Genomic DNA, 20,626 nt, shown 5'->3' with positions numbered 1-20,626 from the left:
CCCTAGAATTTATCGTCGTCAAACTTAAAAATAGCCCTCAATCACTTCACAAAGATCCCTCCTTTAAAAGCAAGCAGTTGGTTGGGTGAATTTAAAAAGAAATTCACCTCCATTCTTGCCTTCCACCACAACCAACCTTGTAGACGCCGCACTCAGGAATATATTTGGTGTCTCAAAATGGGCCATTAAAATGCCATCGAACAATCTAGAAAGCGACGAGCATACATCATCAAACATTACAGTAACTAGTGACCTCACCCCTTACCTCCTCTAAGCTTACCACTTCATCATTATCAATCCCTACCTTATAAACTCACATTGCCAGCTCATGCCCCTCGGCCACACTTCAAAAGTTGTGATATCCCCACCTTGAGATAGGATTTAACAATAAATAACTATTAGATATAAATTTTATAATATTAAAAGAACAAATAGTATTCAAAAAATAAAACAATAATATTAAGATGAAAATATAAATTATAATACATTGTATATATCATAATAATATAAATGTTATCATATCACTACAAACATATACATATTAATTATATATTGAAATAATAATACTATTAAATATAAATAATAGAAATATCTATCAACACTAATATGTTATTAATAGAATAATAAATAAACAATAAATGATAAATTTATTGATTAGTACTAAATATCTATCAACACTAATATGTTATTAATAAAATAATAAATAAAGAATAAATGATAAATTTATTGATTGGTACTAATAAAGACTAACAATAACATTAATAGTAATATTGGTACTAATAATATTTTTCTATACAATAATAAATAGTAATCAATATATAAAATATATGTATATATTAAGCATATAAGTTATGAGTTACTATATGCTATTTAATATATTAAATATTTAAGTATATAAGTTATTATATATTATTAAAATGAAATGTTAGGACTATGAAGAGTCATTACATTTAAAAGGTCTCTCCTTCCATATAAAATTGAGAAATAAGATACGGATTCAAAATTGAGAGAAATTACAAAGAAAATAATTTAAAGATTTCAGAAAGAGATATTATGCATAATTAAGGTTCGAGAAGGGGACATTACAATTGGTATCAGAGTAGGTTTTATTGCCATCTTGTGAGGAATATATGTATGAACAAAACTACAATTGCATAAAAAGAAATTAAAATTCAATCAAAACAGTTGTCAATTAAGAGAAGACATCATGTAAAAAAATTTAGGAACAGTGACAATATGATGCATCAAAACAAAACAATGTATATAAGGGTCCAAGCAATATCAATATGGAACATCATTTTTACCATGATTATCTCACCAATATAATTTTTGGTGTAAATAAGTATTTACTATTTAAACTTAAGTTTACTTGGGATAATGCATATTCATATCAGTTGTCATGTTGACACCTAGGAGTTTGCATATTCATATGAGTAGTCATGTAGACAACACAGTAGGTTGCATTCCAATTGAGCACATGTTGTCTACTACATCTCTTTATGAGATACACCTTTACATTCTTATCCTCTCATTGTTGCACGTACATTCATGAACAATGGAGGATAATCCACTCTTGGTGGGCATGTGCTTAGTCGTTGCTTATCTCTTTGCATGAATCCTAGTCATCTTGATTGCCTTTATATACAAGGCACTTCTATGATGTATTCATCCAATTATCTGAAATCCCTTTTCATTTGGTCATATCTTGTCTCTCTTGTGCTATCTCTTGAGCTTCTAGATCTTGGCATTTTATTCTTACCTTTGGCAAATTCTTACATGGTATCAGAGTTATACCAAATTCTTACAAGGTATCACAGCCATAGGAGCGTCATTGCATAGCCATTGGAGAGTTTTTTTTTTTTTTTTTGCAGGTCAAGATTGGAGCTTGCTAGTGCAAATTAGATATTGGCATCACATTCAGAAGGTCCAAAAACCCCTAAATCGACTTTTATTTCATCAAAATTGGACATCTAAGGTGAAATCTAGAGTTGTTTGATTATTAGAGGTGCAGTGGCGACGATTCGAGAAAAATAATTATAGCGGTGATTTTCAAACAACGATATCTCCCTCATACGAACTTGTTTTTTCAAACGATTTTTTTTTGTTTCGGAGTAGAATTTCGTGATCTACACATTGTTGCAAGTTGTTTGCAATTCATGTTCCTAATTTTTTCTAAAAATCGCAAGTCCCGATTTTTGCAACTTCAGAGGCTTTGTTCGGGCTCATATGTACACATATTCAAGCGCTATTTTTTTGAAAGTGCATATTTTTTGTCTACTTTCCAGATTGGAGTAATCCTAAGTAGATAGTACTTTCAGCATTTGGTTCAAAAGTCCACTTTGCTTCATTTTGACAAGTGGAAATTGTACATACATGCACTAAGTATAAAGTGTCAAAATCATCCTTTCTTTTTTTTTTTTTGGTGGGGGGGGGGGGGGGGGGGGGGGGGGGTGTTCTTTGATTGAGCGATTTGGGAGGTGTGTCTTGAGTGTTTGCACTTCCCTCCTCGTGTTCTTTTATTTTACATCATGGGTTCTCCTAGGTTTCCACTTTTAACTCCACATAATTATGCTACATGGAAAATTAATAGCATAGAGTAAAATGATGGAAAAAGGTTTAATTGATTATGTTGATGGATCCATGGTTGCACCATCTGATCCTGATAAACTAAATGAATGGAATCATAAAAATAAGGTTGATATTGGTACTTTGAGAAAGTATGTACATGAAGATCTTATCTTCCATATTGATAATTGTAAAACAGTAAAGGAAGCATGGGATAAGTTTGCTAGCTTGTATGCAAAAGTAGACAAAGCTAGGGGTTTTGAACTTGATAAAAATCTCATGTCATTAGATCCGAAGGAGTTTGACACAATTCAAGACTATATCACCAAGGCACATGAGCTAAGGTCAATGGTTAAGGATTGTGGAATTACCATAGAGGATGAAAAATTGATCTATAATTTGATGAGAAAACTTCTGCCAGAGTATGCATCATTTATTTTGAGCTTCAACACTCATAAGTTGACCTTAGGTTCTTCCAACACCATGCCTTCATTTGATTCCTTCACAAAGATGTTGATGGTAGAACAATCAAATTTGATGAGCATGGGGATTCTCAAGTCTTCAAAGTCCAAAGCATTGGTGGCTAGTAAAGGGAATCAAGGAAAAGGGTCTAACAAGAAGCAGAAATCATGGCAACAAAATTCACAACAAGAGAAAGAACACTCAACCTCCTTGCCACAAGACAACTCTAACAATAAGGGTAAATCATCCAAGGAGGAGTTTCAGATTTTGAACTCTTTGGCTACTTGAACTTGGGTGTTCTCACATGTGATCAAGTTCTTGAGCCATCCATTGCTTCTCCTCCTACTAATATTCCATCTAATGTTGTTCCTGATGATAGTTGTATTCACATAGCCATGGATTCAAGTGATTTAGTGCAGCAGGATATTCATTGTCTTCTACACTCAATTCCATGGGATGACTACTTGACAAACATTTCCAGTTTGTTTGTGGAGTCCTACATTGCAAATTTAGGAGACACTATTGATGACATTCATCTTCTCTTTGGTGAAGATGATCCTTCTTCAATTGTTGTGAGGGAGCATGCTGACCCTCATCTTCATTCTCTACTTGATCAGTCTTTTGCAGTTGACATGATAGTAGATCCTTTGATACAACTGTTAGAGGAGGTCACTTTCTCTTCAGAGGAGATATTTGAGTCTTTGATACATGCTCTACATTCATCCTCAGTGGATCTTGATTTCTTTTTTTCAACATAGTGGCATAATACACATGATTTGGAGGAGGCACTTTTTTGTATTGACATGGGGACACTTGAGCAGGTTTCAGAGATTTCATACATTTTGAGGTTTCTTCCTACAAATGGGAGAGGCTTCATTGATACACCTTTGGTTTTGTTTCTTCCCAAGGGGAGGAATGTTGTTCTACACTCATGGAGCAATTTCTACATCGAGCCTAGAGCATCTACCATTGATGTACATTCTACATAGAGGAGGGGTTACTTGGTCTCTCTTCCACTTCCTCTCTTATGGGGGGGATCTTTTCCTCACATGAGATTTTCTTCTCTCATTTTCTTTTATTGTACTTCTCTCTTTTTAGAGGGGGGTTTTTCCCATGCGGTTTTCCCTCTTTCTTCGCTTTATGAGATTGCATTGCATCTATCTTTTGCACTTGCATATTGTACATGGATACCTAACATGGCCTAATAGTCGGGACCCATCTTGCATTATTATCTAGTTTTTGTGAGCTTAAGTACATTCTCCTAAGTTTCACTTAAAGGGGGGGTGTTGGTGTAAATAAGTATTTACTATTTACACTTTACTTAAGTTTACTTAGGATAATGCATATTCATATTAGTTGTCATGTAGACACCTAGGAGTTTGCATATTCATGAGTTGTTATGTAGGCAACACAAAAGTTTGCACTCCAATTGCGCACATATTGTCTACTACATCTCTTTATGAGATACACCTTTACATTCTTATCCTCTCATTGCTGCACGTACATTCATGCACAATGGAGGATAATTCACTTTTGGTGGACATGTGCTTAGTTGTTGCTCATCTCTTTGTATGACTCCTAGTCATCTTGATTGCCTTTATATACAAGGCACTTCTATGATATATTTGTTGAGTAACTAAGATCGTTTCTACAAATGTAATTGTATTGCCATTGTTATAGATATATTTCAAATGCAGATTTGGATCTCATCTGAGAGAAGGAGACATGTCTTTTGAAGAGACATGTCTCCAAGGTTTAAACATCATTAATTAGTATAAAATAACATAACTAACCATATGTATAATATATACATTATTATTATTATATATATTATATTATATTATATATGTAATATATATAGATATATATATATATAAAGGAATATTCATATTATCATCAATAATGAAACTCGTGATCATATCAATCTAACTGAACTACAAACTTAACACTCCCTCTTAGTTAGGAAGGATTGATACAGAACATATTATGTTCTTGAGTATACGAAGAGATATCATCTCCATATATTATTCCTAGAATGACATATTTAAGGATATCAACATAAATCCATCAACACACACATATTATATATGGAATTTGCTACAATTCATAATGAGACTAAATTTCTCAACACTTTTCCTTTTAGCAAGGAGGGAAATTAACTTTAAGCAATTACTATAACTTTAATATGAGTTTAAATACCACCTTAAGTGTGGTCTATAATAGATTTAAGCTATGATGTTCAGCAATATCCAACCTAATAGCAATGACACCAATAATTTTCATGGTGTCCGACATGATCCGGCCTAATAACCATGATGGATATCAATGTGTCTAGCAAAATCCGGCCTAATAACAATGACACCAATAATTTTCATGGTGTCCAACAAGATCCGGCCTAATAAACATGATGGATATCAATGTGTCCGGCAAAATCCAATCTAATAACAATGACACCAATAATTTTCATGGTGTCCAACAAGATCTGTGGCCTAATAACCATAATGGATATCAATGTGTTCGGCAAAATCCGGCCTAATAACAGTGACACGAATAACCTTCAACACTTTTGGTGGTAGAAGGTTGGTTATCTATTGATAAGACTGTCACCTTACAATAGTTACCTTATGTTCATTATCATAACTTCTGGAACCCCGGGACAACAACTTAATGTAATTTGTTATGATAACAGGTCCAGCTATTGATAAGACCATCACCTTTCAATAACTCCCCTCTAAATATATACATCAATGAAAGATCAAATGCCTAACTAGTATACAACAAATGGCATGCAACCAACCAAAATGGAGTCCAATGGCATTGGCATCGCCCATAGACATCCCTAACAGCTACACTAAAGGGGCATCCCACAGTGAGATGTTACAGACATACTACAAGCACTTGAACCAGGGCATCCCATCTCTCTCATCCAAAGCATCACCTAGGTCATCACACTCCTGCTACATCTCACTCCAAGTTGATTATATCTTATCCAATTGCATAACACCAGTTCCTTTCTTGCCTTCAGCACTATCTTAGATGGTGGAGGGTCATCCAACTTGAATGTTAGGAAAGCTTCAGACAGAGATCTGGAGTGGTGCTGTGAGCTAGCTTATTGAATGGGATCATCTAAGCCTGGATCTCTCAGCATCAGGCTTTCTATGGTGAACATTTTCAGTTCTAGTATCAGCACCTTCCCAGTTACTGGGAAGGATGACTCCTTTTCTGGTTATACAGATTGGACCTAGTTCGCCCATTCTGAAATTATATTATCTTCAGCACATTTAATATGGTAATTGGTCCTTTAACATAGGTATTGCTCTGATACCACTGATGAAGGTACACTCTGCTACCACTGACGAAGGGCCACACCACCCGTACCAACTCATAACCAAGAATGCAACAATATGAAGACAGAGAGAGATAAATGCTTCCCAAGAAATTTTATTAAACTTGAAAATCCAATAGCAATTACAATAACATTTCTCCAAGATCTCTCAAGATCCAATCCAAGCCTAAGCTAGTCTAGATCCACACTCTGGTAGAAACCTCTGAGATCTCAACTTGTGCTCGCAAGCCACCAAGCAACCTCCTTGTTTCTAAACCGCAATCACTAGCTCTTCTCCAACTTTATCCAAGATCTAAGTGTAAACTGCCTCACATTCGGCGCTCTATCTACAGACTCAGGAAAACTCAATCTTCACTTTCTCCTTCTCTTTCACACCTTCCAACTTTCCAAGCTTTCCAAGCTTCCACTACTCAAGTTTCTCCTTCTCGAGCTTCTCCTTGAGCTTTCACTTCTCAAGCTACTCCTTGAGCTTGATTTAGAAATGCTCATATGCCTTGCTTAAATAGGCACTTACCACTCCATGCATGACTTATCCACAACCTTCTAGAATTCCTCCACAACCTTTTACAACTTCCACAACCGTCTACAACTTCCACAACTTCCACAACTTTCTATAATATTCATAACTTTCTAGAATTCTACCCACACACCTTGATAAATGGAATGACAACCATTTATTATTTTTTTTTATTTTTTTATTATGCCACCTATGCACCTCGAAAATAAAAATCTTCTTTTTCTTTCTTTTCTCCTTTTTCCCTTTTATTATTTTTTTATTATTTCTCCTCTAATTTTCGTCACTTTCTCTCTTCCAGATTTTTTTTTTTTTTCTCTTATTTTTTTCTTTTTTTTTTTTTTCAATAATTTTTTCATGCAAGATGCTCCTGCATCAGACTCCCCCAATAAATAGAAAAGTGTGTCCCACACTTTGACATCAAAAGAAAGATCTACCACCATTTTCATCTTCACCAAAGGCTTCCACCTCAATAGGGACAACAAAACCACCATGCAAATCTTCCACATCATTACTCTATCAAACACAAGAATCTCAACCATCCAATTAGCATGCTCACCCCCAGGAACAAACTGAACATAATGCTTCAACAGAAAACTCTCATCCACATCAACAACTAGTGAATTCACACCCGTAGCAACAAACCCCACATCAACAGCCACATGTAGATCTCCATCAACACATGCCAAACTCTCAACACCAGCAACCTCATTGCTCACAACAAGATGCTTTGCAATACATAACTCACCTCCAACAACCGGATCATCCACGACTAAGTGCTCCATAATCTCCATGTCAAATTCAACCAATTGATCATGAAAACCAACCTCTGTCCTGATGGAACTCTAAAATTTTCGGCATTTTCTTGAGGTGTATTAGCAGTTGGCATTGACTGTTTGTGGGTAATATTTGATGCTTCTTCTGGGGTCCTTGATTTGGAGAGACTTGCCCTCGCTATTGAGTCAGTGTCAAAACTGACAAAGGAGTAAAAAGTTTGCATCTGTGTTTCAGTATTGGTCAGCAAGTTGGTTTCCCTCGTGACAAACAAATATAAGGTTGGGAGCTATATATTGGCTTCAGTTTGTCGTGCACTTGGAAAGATGAATTGATTATGTGAAGTCATGCATGGTTTTATTTGGCTTTTCCCTTTTCCATATTGGAAGCATTATTTGCAAATCAAAAACAGATACAACCCCTGTATATGCATTTTACAAGATGTGTTATGAATATAAGGGCAGAGCTCACATTCATAAGAGTCCCACACTCAATGCAAAGGGTTGAAGCATGGATGAAGTCATTTAATCAAAAGTGAAGCCAAATTGCATGTGTATGCAAAAAGGAGCTGATGTCAAGTCAAGAAGTTAGTCTTGACCAAAGCCATGTCACACACAGATATTTTTCGTTATACAAAGCACCTCAGTAACAATTAATATTATTATCCAACAACAATTATCAAAAGGAAAAGGGCATTCAATAAATTACAGATAGCATCTCGTTGTATGCAAGGAAATTGAAAGTATCATGTAGCGAAACATGTATCTACAGAGATAGAGATTGGACGGAAAATAAGAAACAATAAGGGGTAATGATGGCAAAATAATACACAAATATTGAACAGTATGTCTACACGGCAACTATTAGAGACATAAGATATAGCCATCAAGTGAGCAGGAACTACGAAGCCCACCCAGCAATCATAAATAATAATTATAGGTTGGAATGAAGAAAAACACGCATTATTGGTGATATGGAGAAGATGAGTTCCTTTCCAATTCAGAAGAAATTGACTCTGAAGATTGCATAGCTCCATCTATGAATGATTTATTAACAAGTGAAAAGGATGGCTCATAGTTGGATACTCAGGAAAATTCAAGAAATTGTGCACTTATGGAAGAAGATTTTGATAATCTAGGTAGCAAACTTGAAATTGCTTTTGATTGGCAAGAAATTTAAGAAAATTCTGAGCTGTAGCATAAACTGAGATTGCCTAATTTACAAAGTTACAATGATGAATGGATTTGAAGAGTGGAAGTGCTCAGCAACTGCCAAGGATGCATCAACCCCAACCTTTAATACTGGTCTTCGTGCAGCTGATTAGTGCTCATGCTAAACGTTTCAGAGATAAATGCTTCCCTGCTGATTCAGGTCTAGTTGATGTAGAAGGAGATCCTTTTTGAAGCTCTTGACAGTTGATTGGTTCAAGACAGGAGATAAGATTGATAAAGTAGCAATGCATCCTAGCTGTGTTGTGCAGGAGCAGCGACTGGGCTCTAAGGCTTCTTCTCAGGGGCTATTATCACCAAACACTGCCAGAATATAGCCTAGAACTACAAACTCTCATTACACGTGGGAATCAAGACAAGGGAGAAGCTTGCAAGAAGTTACTGTTCATCCTTGTCATAAATGTACAGATGCCAGCCAAGCCAAACTATAGCATGGTCTTCTACTTTGGAGCAAATCGGGAAATCAGAAAGGGATAAACGCAGAAATAGGTATTACAGACAGAGAATCATCCCAAAGAAGCAAAAGGAGAAACCCAAATTACAAATTGTGCATACCAGCATGCAGTTGTGTTGCTGAGACAATAAAGAAGCAGAGTTTCAGTCACGGCATCAATTTATCCCTTCCAATATACAATGTTGTTGGATATCATAACATTTATAGAGATAAAGTGCAGATGGCAGTAAGAAGATAAAATAACAATGGTGATGTTTCCGGGACTTTCAACTGATAAAACGGCATATGGAAGTCCCAACTTATGCAACTCTGTGAATCGAGTTCGCTCTTCTTTGCATCAACAGGGACCACAAGATCTTTTGGTAAATATTTCCCGTAAAGTTTTTTCATACTTACAACATTTTGCATGTGTTTTGGTAGGTATTGTGCAATGGAGAATATGCGCGGAAGAAAAGGAAGATGGATCTAGGTATTAAGCCGCAGGATACTCTTATATACAGTCATTCAGGAGGGCAAAATATACGTAGTGGATGGAATGGTATAATCCAATGTTGAATGCATATGAGGAGTGTTGATATTCGAAGAAATCTGGAGACACGCGCGCCAAGAAAGTTTGAAGATGCATGCGTGAACTGAAGAGATGCACCCGACTCATGAAGATAAAGGCTCGGGTTGTATAGGCCTGATAGAGAAAATTCAGACAGATTTAAAACAAAAATCGGGTATGCAAGAGTCATAATCCTTTGGAGATACACGTTGGAAGGAGTCGTTTCAGATTGGAGGATGAAGAATCATCGTGGAGGAACAGAAGTATATTTTAATTTAATCTTTGAAGATTAATTTTAATCACCACTGAAAGATAAATAGGTGGTTGGCTTATTAGGATATCAATTTTATGTTTAATATTTAGTTATTTGTTATGTAGGGGTGTGTTGCTTGGAAAGCAACTGACAACTTTTGCTTGTTTATAAATATGACATGTAAAATCGAATGGAAGGACCTATGAGACAATATTCATATTCACTTTTACATTTTTTTAAAATTTATTTATGCTTTGTGATGTATTATATTTTTCAATCTAAGGAGAAGCGAACTTTTGAACTAAGCCTGTAGATGGTGGATTATGGAATAAATTCTTGTGCGATTCTGGAATGGAATTATATTGGATGGATCATCCGTGAGGAGTGTCTCCAATACGATTTTATTTCCGAATCAGTAAGAAGTATTTATTTAATTTATTTAATTTATTTGCATTAGAGTTTTAATTTTTTATTAAGTTGTGTCCTTTATAAACATTTTTATTATTTTCTATAAACATTTTAATATTTGGATAAATGGACTGGATAATTGTTACATTTTAAATTAGATAAACATAAATATTGTGAAATATTTAATTGTTTCCGTATTTATGTCTAATTTGTCTCGCAGGAGTTAAAGTGCATTTTAGACTAATTTAAATTGCTTTTATATAATTGATTCGTCGCATCCGAATTATTAAATTTGTTTATAGTTAAAATATATTAAACTTTATAAAGTTGTATGTTTCAACTAATAATATTGACTCTATTGCCCATTTAATTAGGCACTGGTCTTTTATCCTTAATTCATAATCCATACGCTGGCAAATGTTTCATTTATTGCCTTTGCGGAATTAATATATTCATCTGTTGCATTAATCTATATTTATTTTTTATCTAAACATTATTTCAATCATTTACTTGTGTTCTCAGTTCAGAAATTGCAAGTTTAAAGTTTTCCTATAGTTCTTGCCATTTGAGAAACTTTTATTGTATTCGTGTTCTAATCAATTTGTTTTAAGTATCTTGGATCTAAGCATTTCGTCCAGGATTAGGTGCACCCGCCTCGATCTTGCAGAGCCAGAAGTGCAGGGGATTTAGATCGCATCGATCAATCCTGTCAAGTTGGCCTTAACCAGTTGGATATCCCAGCATCGAGCAGGCAAGACTCGTAGGATTTCAATCTGCGGTTTTGGGAACCAACATGTCCCAACATCAACAACATTAGGAATATCTTTAGCAACAACCTCTAATTGCTCTGCAAGTTTTGCATCAGGCTCCACAATTTGATCAACAAAACCAACCTCTTCCACCTTGACCTTGTTAGCTTGATTAGCCAATCTAGCATCCAACCGAGAAATCATCTTAGAAAAATTCCTCTCCACTATATCATGGATTTTGGCAATCATCTTAGGGTCCAATCCTCTTGGAGCCATCTTCCAAGATCTTCGTAAACCCTCTGCAACAAATCCTTCCCACGCTCCTTGTGACAACCTCGAATTGTTTGCAAGTCAGATCGCAACCTGCCACCTCGCACGAACAATCAGGAACCACATCACAAGTCTAGGACAACGGATTTGCAATCCACAAGCTCTCTACGATCATGCCTCAACAAGTTCAATCTTCCATCTCCGCATCAATCGATAAATCTGCATGTCCTCCCAAGGTCCTAGTGCAAACTGCCTCAGCTTCGGCAATCTGTTTACACGCTTAGGAACTCCCACTCTAATAAACTCCACCCAACCAAAGTCCTAGTACAAACTGCCTCACACTTCGGCGATCTGCTTGTACACTCAGGAACTCCTACTCTGATACCACTAACGTAGGTATTGCTCTGATACCACTGATGAAGGTACACTCTGCTACCACTGACGAAGGGCCACACCACCTGTACCAACTCATAACCAAGAATGCAACAATATGAAGACAGAGAGAGATAAATGCTTCCCAAGAAATTTTATTAAACTTGAAAATCCAATAGCAATTATAATAACATTTCTCCAAGAGCTCTCAAGATCCAATCCAAGCCTAAGCTAGTCCAGATCCACACTCTGGTAGAAACCTCTGAGATCTCAACTTGTGCTCGCAAGCCACCAAGCAACCTCCTTGTTTCTAAACCGCAGTCACTAGCTCTTCTCCAACTTTATCCAAGATCTAAGTGTAAACAGCCCCACATTCGGCGCTCTGTCTACAGACTCAAGAAAACTCACTCTTCACTTTCTCCTTCTCTTTCACACCTTCCAACTTTCCAAGTTTTCCAAGCTTCCACTACTCAAGTTTCTCCTTCTCGAGCTTCTCCTTGAGCTTTCACTTCTCAAGCTACTCCTTGAGCATGATTTAGAAATGCTCATATGCCTTGCTTAAATAGGCACTTACCACCCCATGCATGACTTATCCACAACCTTCTAGAATTCCTCCACAACCTTCTACAACTTCCACAACTTCCACAACTTTCTATAATATTCATAACTTTCTAGAATTCTACCCACACACCTCGATAAATGGAATGACAACCATTTATTATTTTATTTTATTTTTCTATTATGCCACCTATGCACCTCGAAAATAAAAATCCTCTTTTCCTTTCTTTTCTCTTTTTTCCCTTTTTTTGTTTTTTTATTATTTCTCCTCTAATTTTCGTCACTTTCTCTCTCCTCCAGATTTTTTTTTTTATCTCTCTTTTTGTCTCTTTTTTTTTTTTTTTTTTTTTTTTTCAATAATTTTTCCATGCAAGATGCTCCTGCATCATCCTTCCTCTTGGATACTTGGGCACCTTCTAGACTATTTTTAGTAATATTTGCAGTCTTTCTGCTTCTTTCCTTTCTGAAAGGACTGAAGTTTCCCTGCTAGGGTGGACCCCATTCTTTCTTGTTTGTCAGAATGCCTTCAGATTCTGTTCTGTGTTTGATTATATTTTAGTTTGTAGTTTCCAGGGTGCCTCTTTTATCTCTGTCCTATTTTCACTAGACATATTTTCAAGACCCATTGAACTATTTCATCCACCTGTGGACATTAATACATATTTCTTTCTTTCCTAACTGATGAAAATGACACAAGAAGGTTCCACAACTTTGTCTTTTAGAAGGCTGTTGGTGTTGATAGAGGAAGAGACACGTTTATCGAAGGTGCTTAGCATGCAGGGACGCTTAGAGTTCTTTAGTAGAGCAAGTTGAGTATGGCGGTGAGGGTTGGCCTTCATACACAACTGAATAAGACCAAACAGTTTTATAGATCTCATCTTCGATAGGGCTGTCATAGATTGGAACATGTGCATGATGAGAACAGACAGCATTATAATCAATTTTTTGAGGAAGATATCAGTGTATGTCAACAAGAGGTATGTATACACAAGGGTATCTGAAAACGATTCATAGTGATCGAACCAGCTCCCCAATTCAATGCCATGTGCACCATTATCTGCACCCATACAATCATAACCAAAGTGCAAGTTGGAGACTGCAATGAAGGGCCAAGCAAAAAGATATAGGCAAAAACTTCAAAGATGGTTCAATGTGCTAATTACAGTGACCTGGAATACATGAAGATCATATAAATAGAAGCAGAAGCAAAGATAAGCCCAATGATACCAATTTTAATATTTGTTGCACCAGGCCCAGAGATGTTCATTACTGATTCAGATGAAGCATCTAAAATAGAGACCGCCATCCCCTATGACAAAAAATTGACTGGGTGTATTTGCAACTATAGTTGCTGAAATAAGAAAAATCCTTGGTGCTAATGGTTGCAGCAATCCCATACAAACTAGAGCCTACCTTCTAATATTTCCACTGCTAGGCTATAATGGCCCCTTTTATGTTTTACAGTCTTTGTTCTAAAATTTTGTAGATCGTATATATTGTTGAATCCATAAGATGTTAAGAACAACTCTCATAATTTGTACCATGAGCCTACAAACAGATAAGGATTACTACTTTTGAAATAAAGTTTTTCAAATTTGTATGATGACCATTCAAGCAGATTGGGACTACTATTTTCATGAAATGCCTAGCAGATATATTCTCAATCCACGGAAAATCTTCAATAGAAAATAAGATTTGCAAAGAGAAACTGTATTTCATAAATAAAGGATCTGAAAAAATACACCATACATTTTAATATTTAGAAAACAACAGAAGATCCAAACGTAAGGGCATGTTTGAAAATCTAACCTTGTGCTCTTCGGCCACCTTTGCAATTCCTAGGCACAAATGCTGACAAACCATCCAATTCAATCATCATTACGAATCTAAATGCGTTCAATGCACTCCATCGCCATACAGGTCAAGTTGTTCTGCTATCACAGATCTGGCTTTGTTATTCAGTTCGTCTGCATTTTTGCCTTCGATTGGTGGATTGACAATAATTTTTATAGAACCTGGTCTCATAGTGCCCTCCATTCCATTTGACATAATTTTACCTGTCCCAATAAGAGTAATTGGAACCACAGGTACTCTAGCCTTTGCTGCCATACTAAACGCACCTTTCTGAGACACGTTGACAAAAAAATAAGGATTTAATTCATTCACTTTCAATGTTTTAATAACGGAGAATTGAGAATCTTGCTTAACTCACAACTTTTTTAAAATCCATATGTGATTGATTAAACATCACTGCCAGATCACAAAGGATCTATCTATCTCACCTTAAAGGTAGTTAATTTTCCATCTTTTGGGCGAGTTCCCTCAGGAAAAAAATGAACTGAAGCTCCATGTTTTAGAACATTCAGGCATCGTTTAAGGCATTCCTGTATTGAAGATAAGACAAGACTCTTAGTAGCATAACACAAGTGACAAAACATTCATATTAGCATATGATAATATTGTTACTCAAGACAGGGTAATGGAGTTCACATTTCATAATCAACAGCTTCAATGACAATTCAACCATATAAAATTGAAATATGCTTCAAATAAAGCATTTGCCTGAGAAAAATAAAATACCATCTGGCTTTTATTATCCATTCGGTGCAGAGGGATGTGACCAGTCATAAACATTGCCCATCCAATAATAGGAATGAGAAATATGCTGGTCTTGCTTATGAACTTAAAACTCCTTCCAAGCAACAATAAAACATATACATCTAAGTAGCTCTGATGATTAGAAACATAGACAGCTGGCACATCAGGTGGTGGTAAGTTTTGCAACCCTTCAATATCAACCTTATAAAGGACCAAAAGCGAGAGACTTGCCCAAACCTTGTTAATAAGGTGATGAAACTTCCTTCTGTATCTATCAAACAAAAGAACAAAGGGATGGGCTGCTAGCATCACGACAAACAGAGGAATAGCCACAATGCAGTTTACAACGTAGAAGACTATCGCCCTCAGTTTTGGACCCAATGATGCATCTGTTTGCAAATGAATCATACTATCAAATGATATGTAAGAAACAACAAAATTAAATGTCATAAAGCATTTCCTATATATTCATGATGAAGTTTAAGGATAAAAATCATATGATCAAATGGTGCAAGGAAGTCACTGGATTCTCCATTACAGGTAATTTGAAAACACTTTTAGACATTTTTAACTTCTATATTATGGGTATCCTATTAATAGATGTAGAGTTTCATGGAGAAAAGTTGAAGCAAACTATCAAATGATATGCAAAAATATTACATGATTCTAAAACAAAGATTATCAGTATGTCATTTCACACATTTAAAGTAGTTGGAATCCTATTAAGTGATGGAGATGAGAGAGAAGATACTGAAGCATGCTATCAAATGATATTAAATGAAAATATAAGATTCAACATTACTGAAAATCCGAATGCCATTTCACAAATTTGAAGCAGTGAGTTTCCTATTACTATGTGCAGAACTCAACGTTGAAAATATTGATTTATTCTATTAAATGAAATACAGTAAAATTACAAGATTCTTGATTATGGGAAAACTGAAAAAGACATTTCACGCATCAAAGTGGCAGGTTTCCTATTAATAAGAACAGAACTTGATAAAAAAAAACCCTGAAGCATACATCAAACAATATAGGTTTCCTATTTATAGGTACAGAATTTGATGAAGAAAACATTGAAGCATACTATAAAACAATATGCAAAAGAAAAAAAGAAGCTTCTTAATTACAGAAAAACCAATTGCATTTCCAAATACTTTTATTAATGGGTCTCCTAGTGAAAACTGTTGATTTATAAGGATCGCTGCAAATGTAATAGCACTGTCTGATTGTATGTGTTCTCCAAAGGCAGCGATCTCTTCTATTTTATATTGAGAATAAACCAAGAAGAGGCATATCCCTTCATGGGACATGTCTATTCATTAATATAATGACAATTTAATAATATATACGTACATATATATATATATATATATATATATATATATATATATATATACGTACACACACACACACACACACACACACATATATATATATATATATATATATTTCATGAATCGTTATATTATATTATATCTTCAATAGTTTAGCCTCTTAAGTTTATCTGACTGAAGCTTCCAAACATCAACACATCCTCTTAGGTAGGGAGGATAAACAAAAGATTATCTCTATGTAAAATCAGGAAAGAGTTTAAGGATATCTTTGATCAGAAGATATTCACCATTTAGATATCATCTCATTATATCATGAGTAATGGCCTCAAAATATGAAGTCACATAATATTCACCAAGTACTCAAAAAAATGTCCATAACAATAATGTATCCTCAATAATACTTACCAAAGAAACATTCATGGTTTGTTTAAGGAACTTAATCCACCATGCAAGATATAATCTATCATGCTCTGTCTCAAACATCATAAGATATCATGGTTACGGGGGACACCATCTCCCCCCTAAAAGTCGTGTCTCGGTCTCCGAGACACGTCTCGGAGACTTTTCACGTCTCCGGAGACCTCAAAAAAGGTTGGAGACTTCGTGGTGAAGTCTCCTGAAGTCTCGCCATAAAGTCTCCCAATCTCCTAATCCAAAATGTGAAGTCTCCCCCAAGTCTCCTAATAAAATATAAATGTAAAATATAATATTAAATAATTTTATATATTTTAGCCCTTTAATGTTTTTAATGCAAAAATTAAGACTAATGACACTTTAAATGATTAAATCATTTAAAATACTTTAATAATAAATATTTTATTGAATAAATTAGTGACTTTAAAGAGTTTAGAAATTTTTCAGAGTGGAATTTTTGAAACCAGCTGATACAAGGTTTGCATCTTATTTTATTCTTCTTGACCACCTTTGTGAAGTCAAAGGAGCTTTGTTTTCCACCATGGTTAGTTACGTATGGGCTTCTTGGAGATAGCCTACATCAGACACTGCAGTTGAGGTGAGAAGTTTGGTTCTTGATGATCACTTTTGGGCTGATGTTAGATTTGTTGTGGCATTTATTAGGCCCATTTGTGAGGTGATCAAATTTGCAGCCTCGGATAGGCCATGTTTGGGGGAGCTTTACGAGGAAATGGAATCCATATGTGAAAGAATCAAGACAATAACAGATGCTAGAGATCCCTCTTTATATCCTTTGATAGAAGATAAACTCCATGGAAAATGGAATAAGTTGAACACACCCTTTCATTGTGTTGCATATGCCTTAAATCCTAAATGGCATAATACAGAAGAGACCAAGAAGAGGGCCCCACATGAGGATAGAGAGGTAATGAAGGGGTTTTGGGCTGCAATAAAAAAAATTATGGTCGAGGTGATGAGACTTTGGTTATAAGGAGTCAATGGAATTAGTTTTCACGTGGATAGGATGATTTTGCTTTAGCAGAAGCTTTATATAATATGCAAGCAAAGAAAGACCCTATTGAGTGGTGGTGTAACCATGGAGGTGATACTCTTGAGTTGCAATCATTTGCAATAAGATTGTTGCCACAAGTGGCTAGTCCTTCAACTTGTGAGAGGAACTGGAGCACTTATGATTTTATTCATTCATTGAAGAGGAACCGATTGGGGTCAAAGAAAGCAGAGAACTTGGTGTACATTCATAGAACACTCCATGGCCTTAATGAATTGCCCCCAGTTGTACTACCATCAGAGGAACTTGAGTTGGAGAGATGAATTTTTGGAGAGCATGACAGCTGAAGACCTTGAGATGGATGAACACAACCTTGTGGAGTAGATGATAGTACCATCAACATACTAGTACTAGATAGATCCCTGTTTTTTGTTTATTGTACTAAGTTTGTTCATTTTTGTTTGCATATCGGCAATTCAACATCAAAATATACTTTTTTGAATTTAAAATTTGAATATGTAATCATAATATCAGCGATTATCAATCTGATATGATGATGATCATATGCAGTATCCAAGAAAACAAGTATGTCTATGAGATACAATATTGTGATTATGTGAGTTCTGAAATATTTTGACTTTATATTAATGTGACATTACTATTATTATTATTTACTTTAGTATTTTAGTTTTACAGTATTACTATTTCCAAATTTTGTATTTAGTATTAGACTCTTTAAACTATTAAAAAAATAATTTGCCGTCTCCAAGTACCCCCGTCTCCTATTTTTGAAAAATTGCCGTACCGTTACCAGTACCAGTACCAGAGACCTCCAAGTCTCCTCATCTCCCGATGACCTTGTAAGATATCCATCACAAAAAAAGGCCATGGTCTGTCTAAGGATCTTAATCCACCATGCAAATCATCATCTATTATGATTTGCTTACACATCATAAGATGTCCCTCACAATAGAAGGGCATGGCATGTTTAAGGAACTTAATCCACCCTGCAAGTTAACATCTATCATGATCTACTTAAACATCATAAGTTTTCCATCGCAATAGAAGGTCATGGTCTGTTTAAGGAACTTAATCAGCTGTGCAAGTTATAATCTATCATAATCTTCTTAGACATCATAAGATGTCCATCATAATAGAAGATTAAGTTATTGAAAGATCGTCACCTTCCAATAACTTTTACAAGTGATAATCATTTGGAAGTTGTCACTTCCTCATGATGTACACAGGGGGCAAGCCCATTAGAATCATGCAGTCACACACATGGATTTTCAGAATCCCTCTGAATATCAAATCTCACTTTTCTTGCAACAATATAGTGGGCAGAAGGAAAAGATCAAGGCAAATAGCTCTTATAGTACATATAGATATATACAAGAGAGAGACTAATATAATACTCAAGGATAATAAATAATTCTACATAATATTACAGGATTATTTCAATATAATATGGATCAAATAAATATCTAATTTAAATATATACTTTGAACATGTATAATAAGTATATTTGATCTTCTATGTATATATCTAATCTATGTATTTCAATAGTATTATTTCCTTATTCCCTTAAATAACATATTCTCTAGAAGTCCAATAATGAAAGGGGCAAACAAATTACTTACCTCCAACATCACTTTGACAATGAACCCAATAACACATGTAAGGTTGTGGTCAATACTCTGTTTGACCACACGCCATCTTTCTCCTGTCTAAATGTACTAATAGGTCGATATACGAGGAATGTATTACCTCTTTTATTTTTAAATAGTTTGTTTTATCTTCCTTTTCTCGTCAGCTCAGGCGCCCAATAAGCTGTGGTGCCTTAAATGTCTTTATTTTATATACATTTTTCTTATTTTCTTTCGGTATTGTTTTTGCATTTCCCATATATATTTTTGGTGAAAATTTCCTTGCTGAGGTGTTAATTCTTTTCAGCTGATCGTCCTCTTTTTTTAATGTCTTTTTCCTGTCCGACGTGTCATTTCCCGCCTTGACTGGCTTATGTTCTCTATTTGCAACAGCGTACATTTCTTCGTGCACAGCATTTACTCCCACTAGATTCATTTCTCGTGAATCATGATATCATTTCCTTGCTGGCGGGCATGTTTCATACTCGTTTGTGCAGGGTACGAGTATTCTATTTTCTTCCCCGCGATAGACATTGATATTTCAAAATATGATTTGACCAGCCACAAAATTCACACCCATGAAATCAATGCTACTAAAAGTCTCCAGAAATAGATTATCATATTGCTTATTAATCAATCAAATATAACAGAATATATGAAACAAGAAGTTTTATGTAATCAGCAATATAAACTCTTCAACTTGTACACTCCAAGACTTAAACTTCATCATGTTCAGAAATAACCTTATTCTCTACTTATTTATTTCCACAGCATATATTAACTTCAATGAAAGTAGTGATAAATATCAATGCTTCTTACATTTGCAACTTGCCTCTAATACCATGTTGATTTACGAGAATCGCTACAAATGTAATAGCACTGCCTGATTGTATGTGTTTTCCAAAGGCAGTGATCTCTTCTATTTTATATTGAGAATAAACCAAGAAGAGACATATCCCTTCATGGGACATGTCTATTCATTAATATAATGACAATTTAATTATAGTTATATATATACTATTTCCATGAATCATTATTATATATAATATCTTCAATACTTTAGTCTCTTAGATTTTTCTGACTGAAGCTACCAAACATCAACAAAAACAACTTTTCATATC

The 20,626-nt window shown here is 35.1% G+C and overlaps 1 protein-coding gene across 14 annotated transcripts in view; it reads right to left on the bottom strand.

Annotated features, from left to right (window-relative positions):
- The window catches only part of LOC149531417 (1-acyl-sn-glycerol-3-phosphate acyltransferase BAT2, chloroplastic-like), a 224,817-nt gene that overhangs the window by 178,330 nt on the left and 25,861 nt on the right, over positions 1 to 20,626 (bottom strand). For 9 of the 14 annotated variants that reach the window (XM_089811179.1, XM_089811178.1, XM_089811174.1 and 6 more), the window contains exons 3-5: positions 15,064 to 15,488; positions 14,784 to 14,885; positions 14,311 to 14,625 (exon numbers count right to left, since the gene is read on the bottom strand). In XM_089811179.1, coding sequence (XP_089667305.1) covers positions 14,398 to 14,625; positions 14,784 to 14,885; positions 15,064 to 15,488 — 755 coding nt within the window. In that variant the 3' untranslated portion in view covers positions 14,311 to 14,397. The remainder of the gene's footprint in view (positions 1 to 14,310; positions 14,626 to 14,783; positions 14,886 to 15,063; positions 15,489 to 20,626) is intronic. The other 5 variants (XM_089811183.1, XM_089811181.1, XM_089811184.1 and 2 more) reach the window with 1 other exon arrangement.

The sequence above is a fragment of the Cupressus sempervirens genome, chromosome 11, assembly GCF_028749045.1.
Source record: "Cupressus sempervirens isolate cs-2001-9-10 chromosome 11, ASM2874904v1, whole genome shotgun sequence".
Classification (NCBI taxonomy): domain Eukaryota; kingdom Viridiplantae; phylum Streptophyta; class Pinopsida; order Cupressales; family Cupressaceae; genus Cupressus; species Cupressus sempervirens.
Note: the sequence above shows the minus strand (reverse complement) of the source record. Positions and strands in the feature narration are given on the sequence as shown.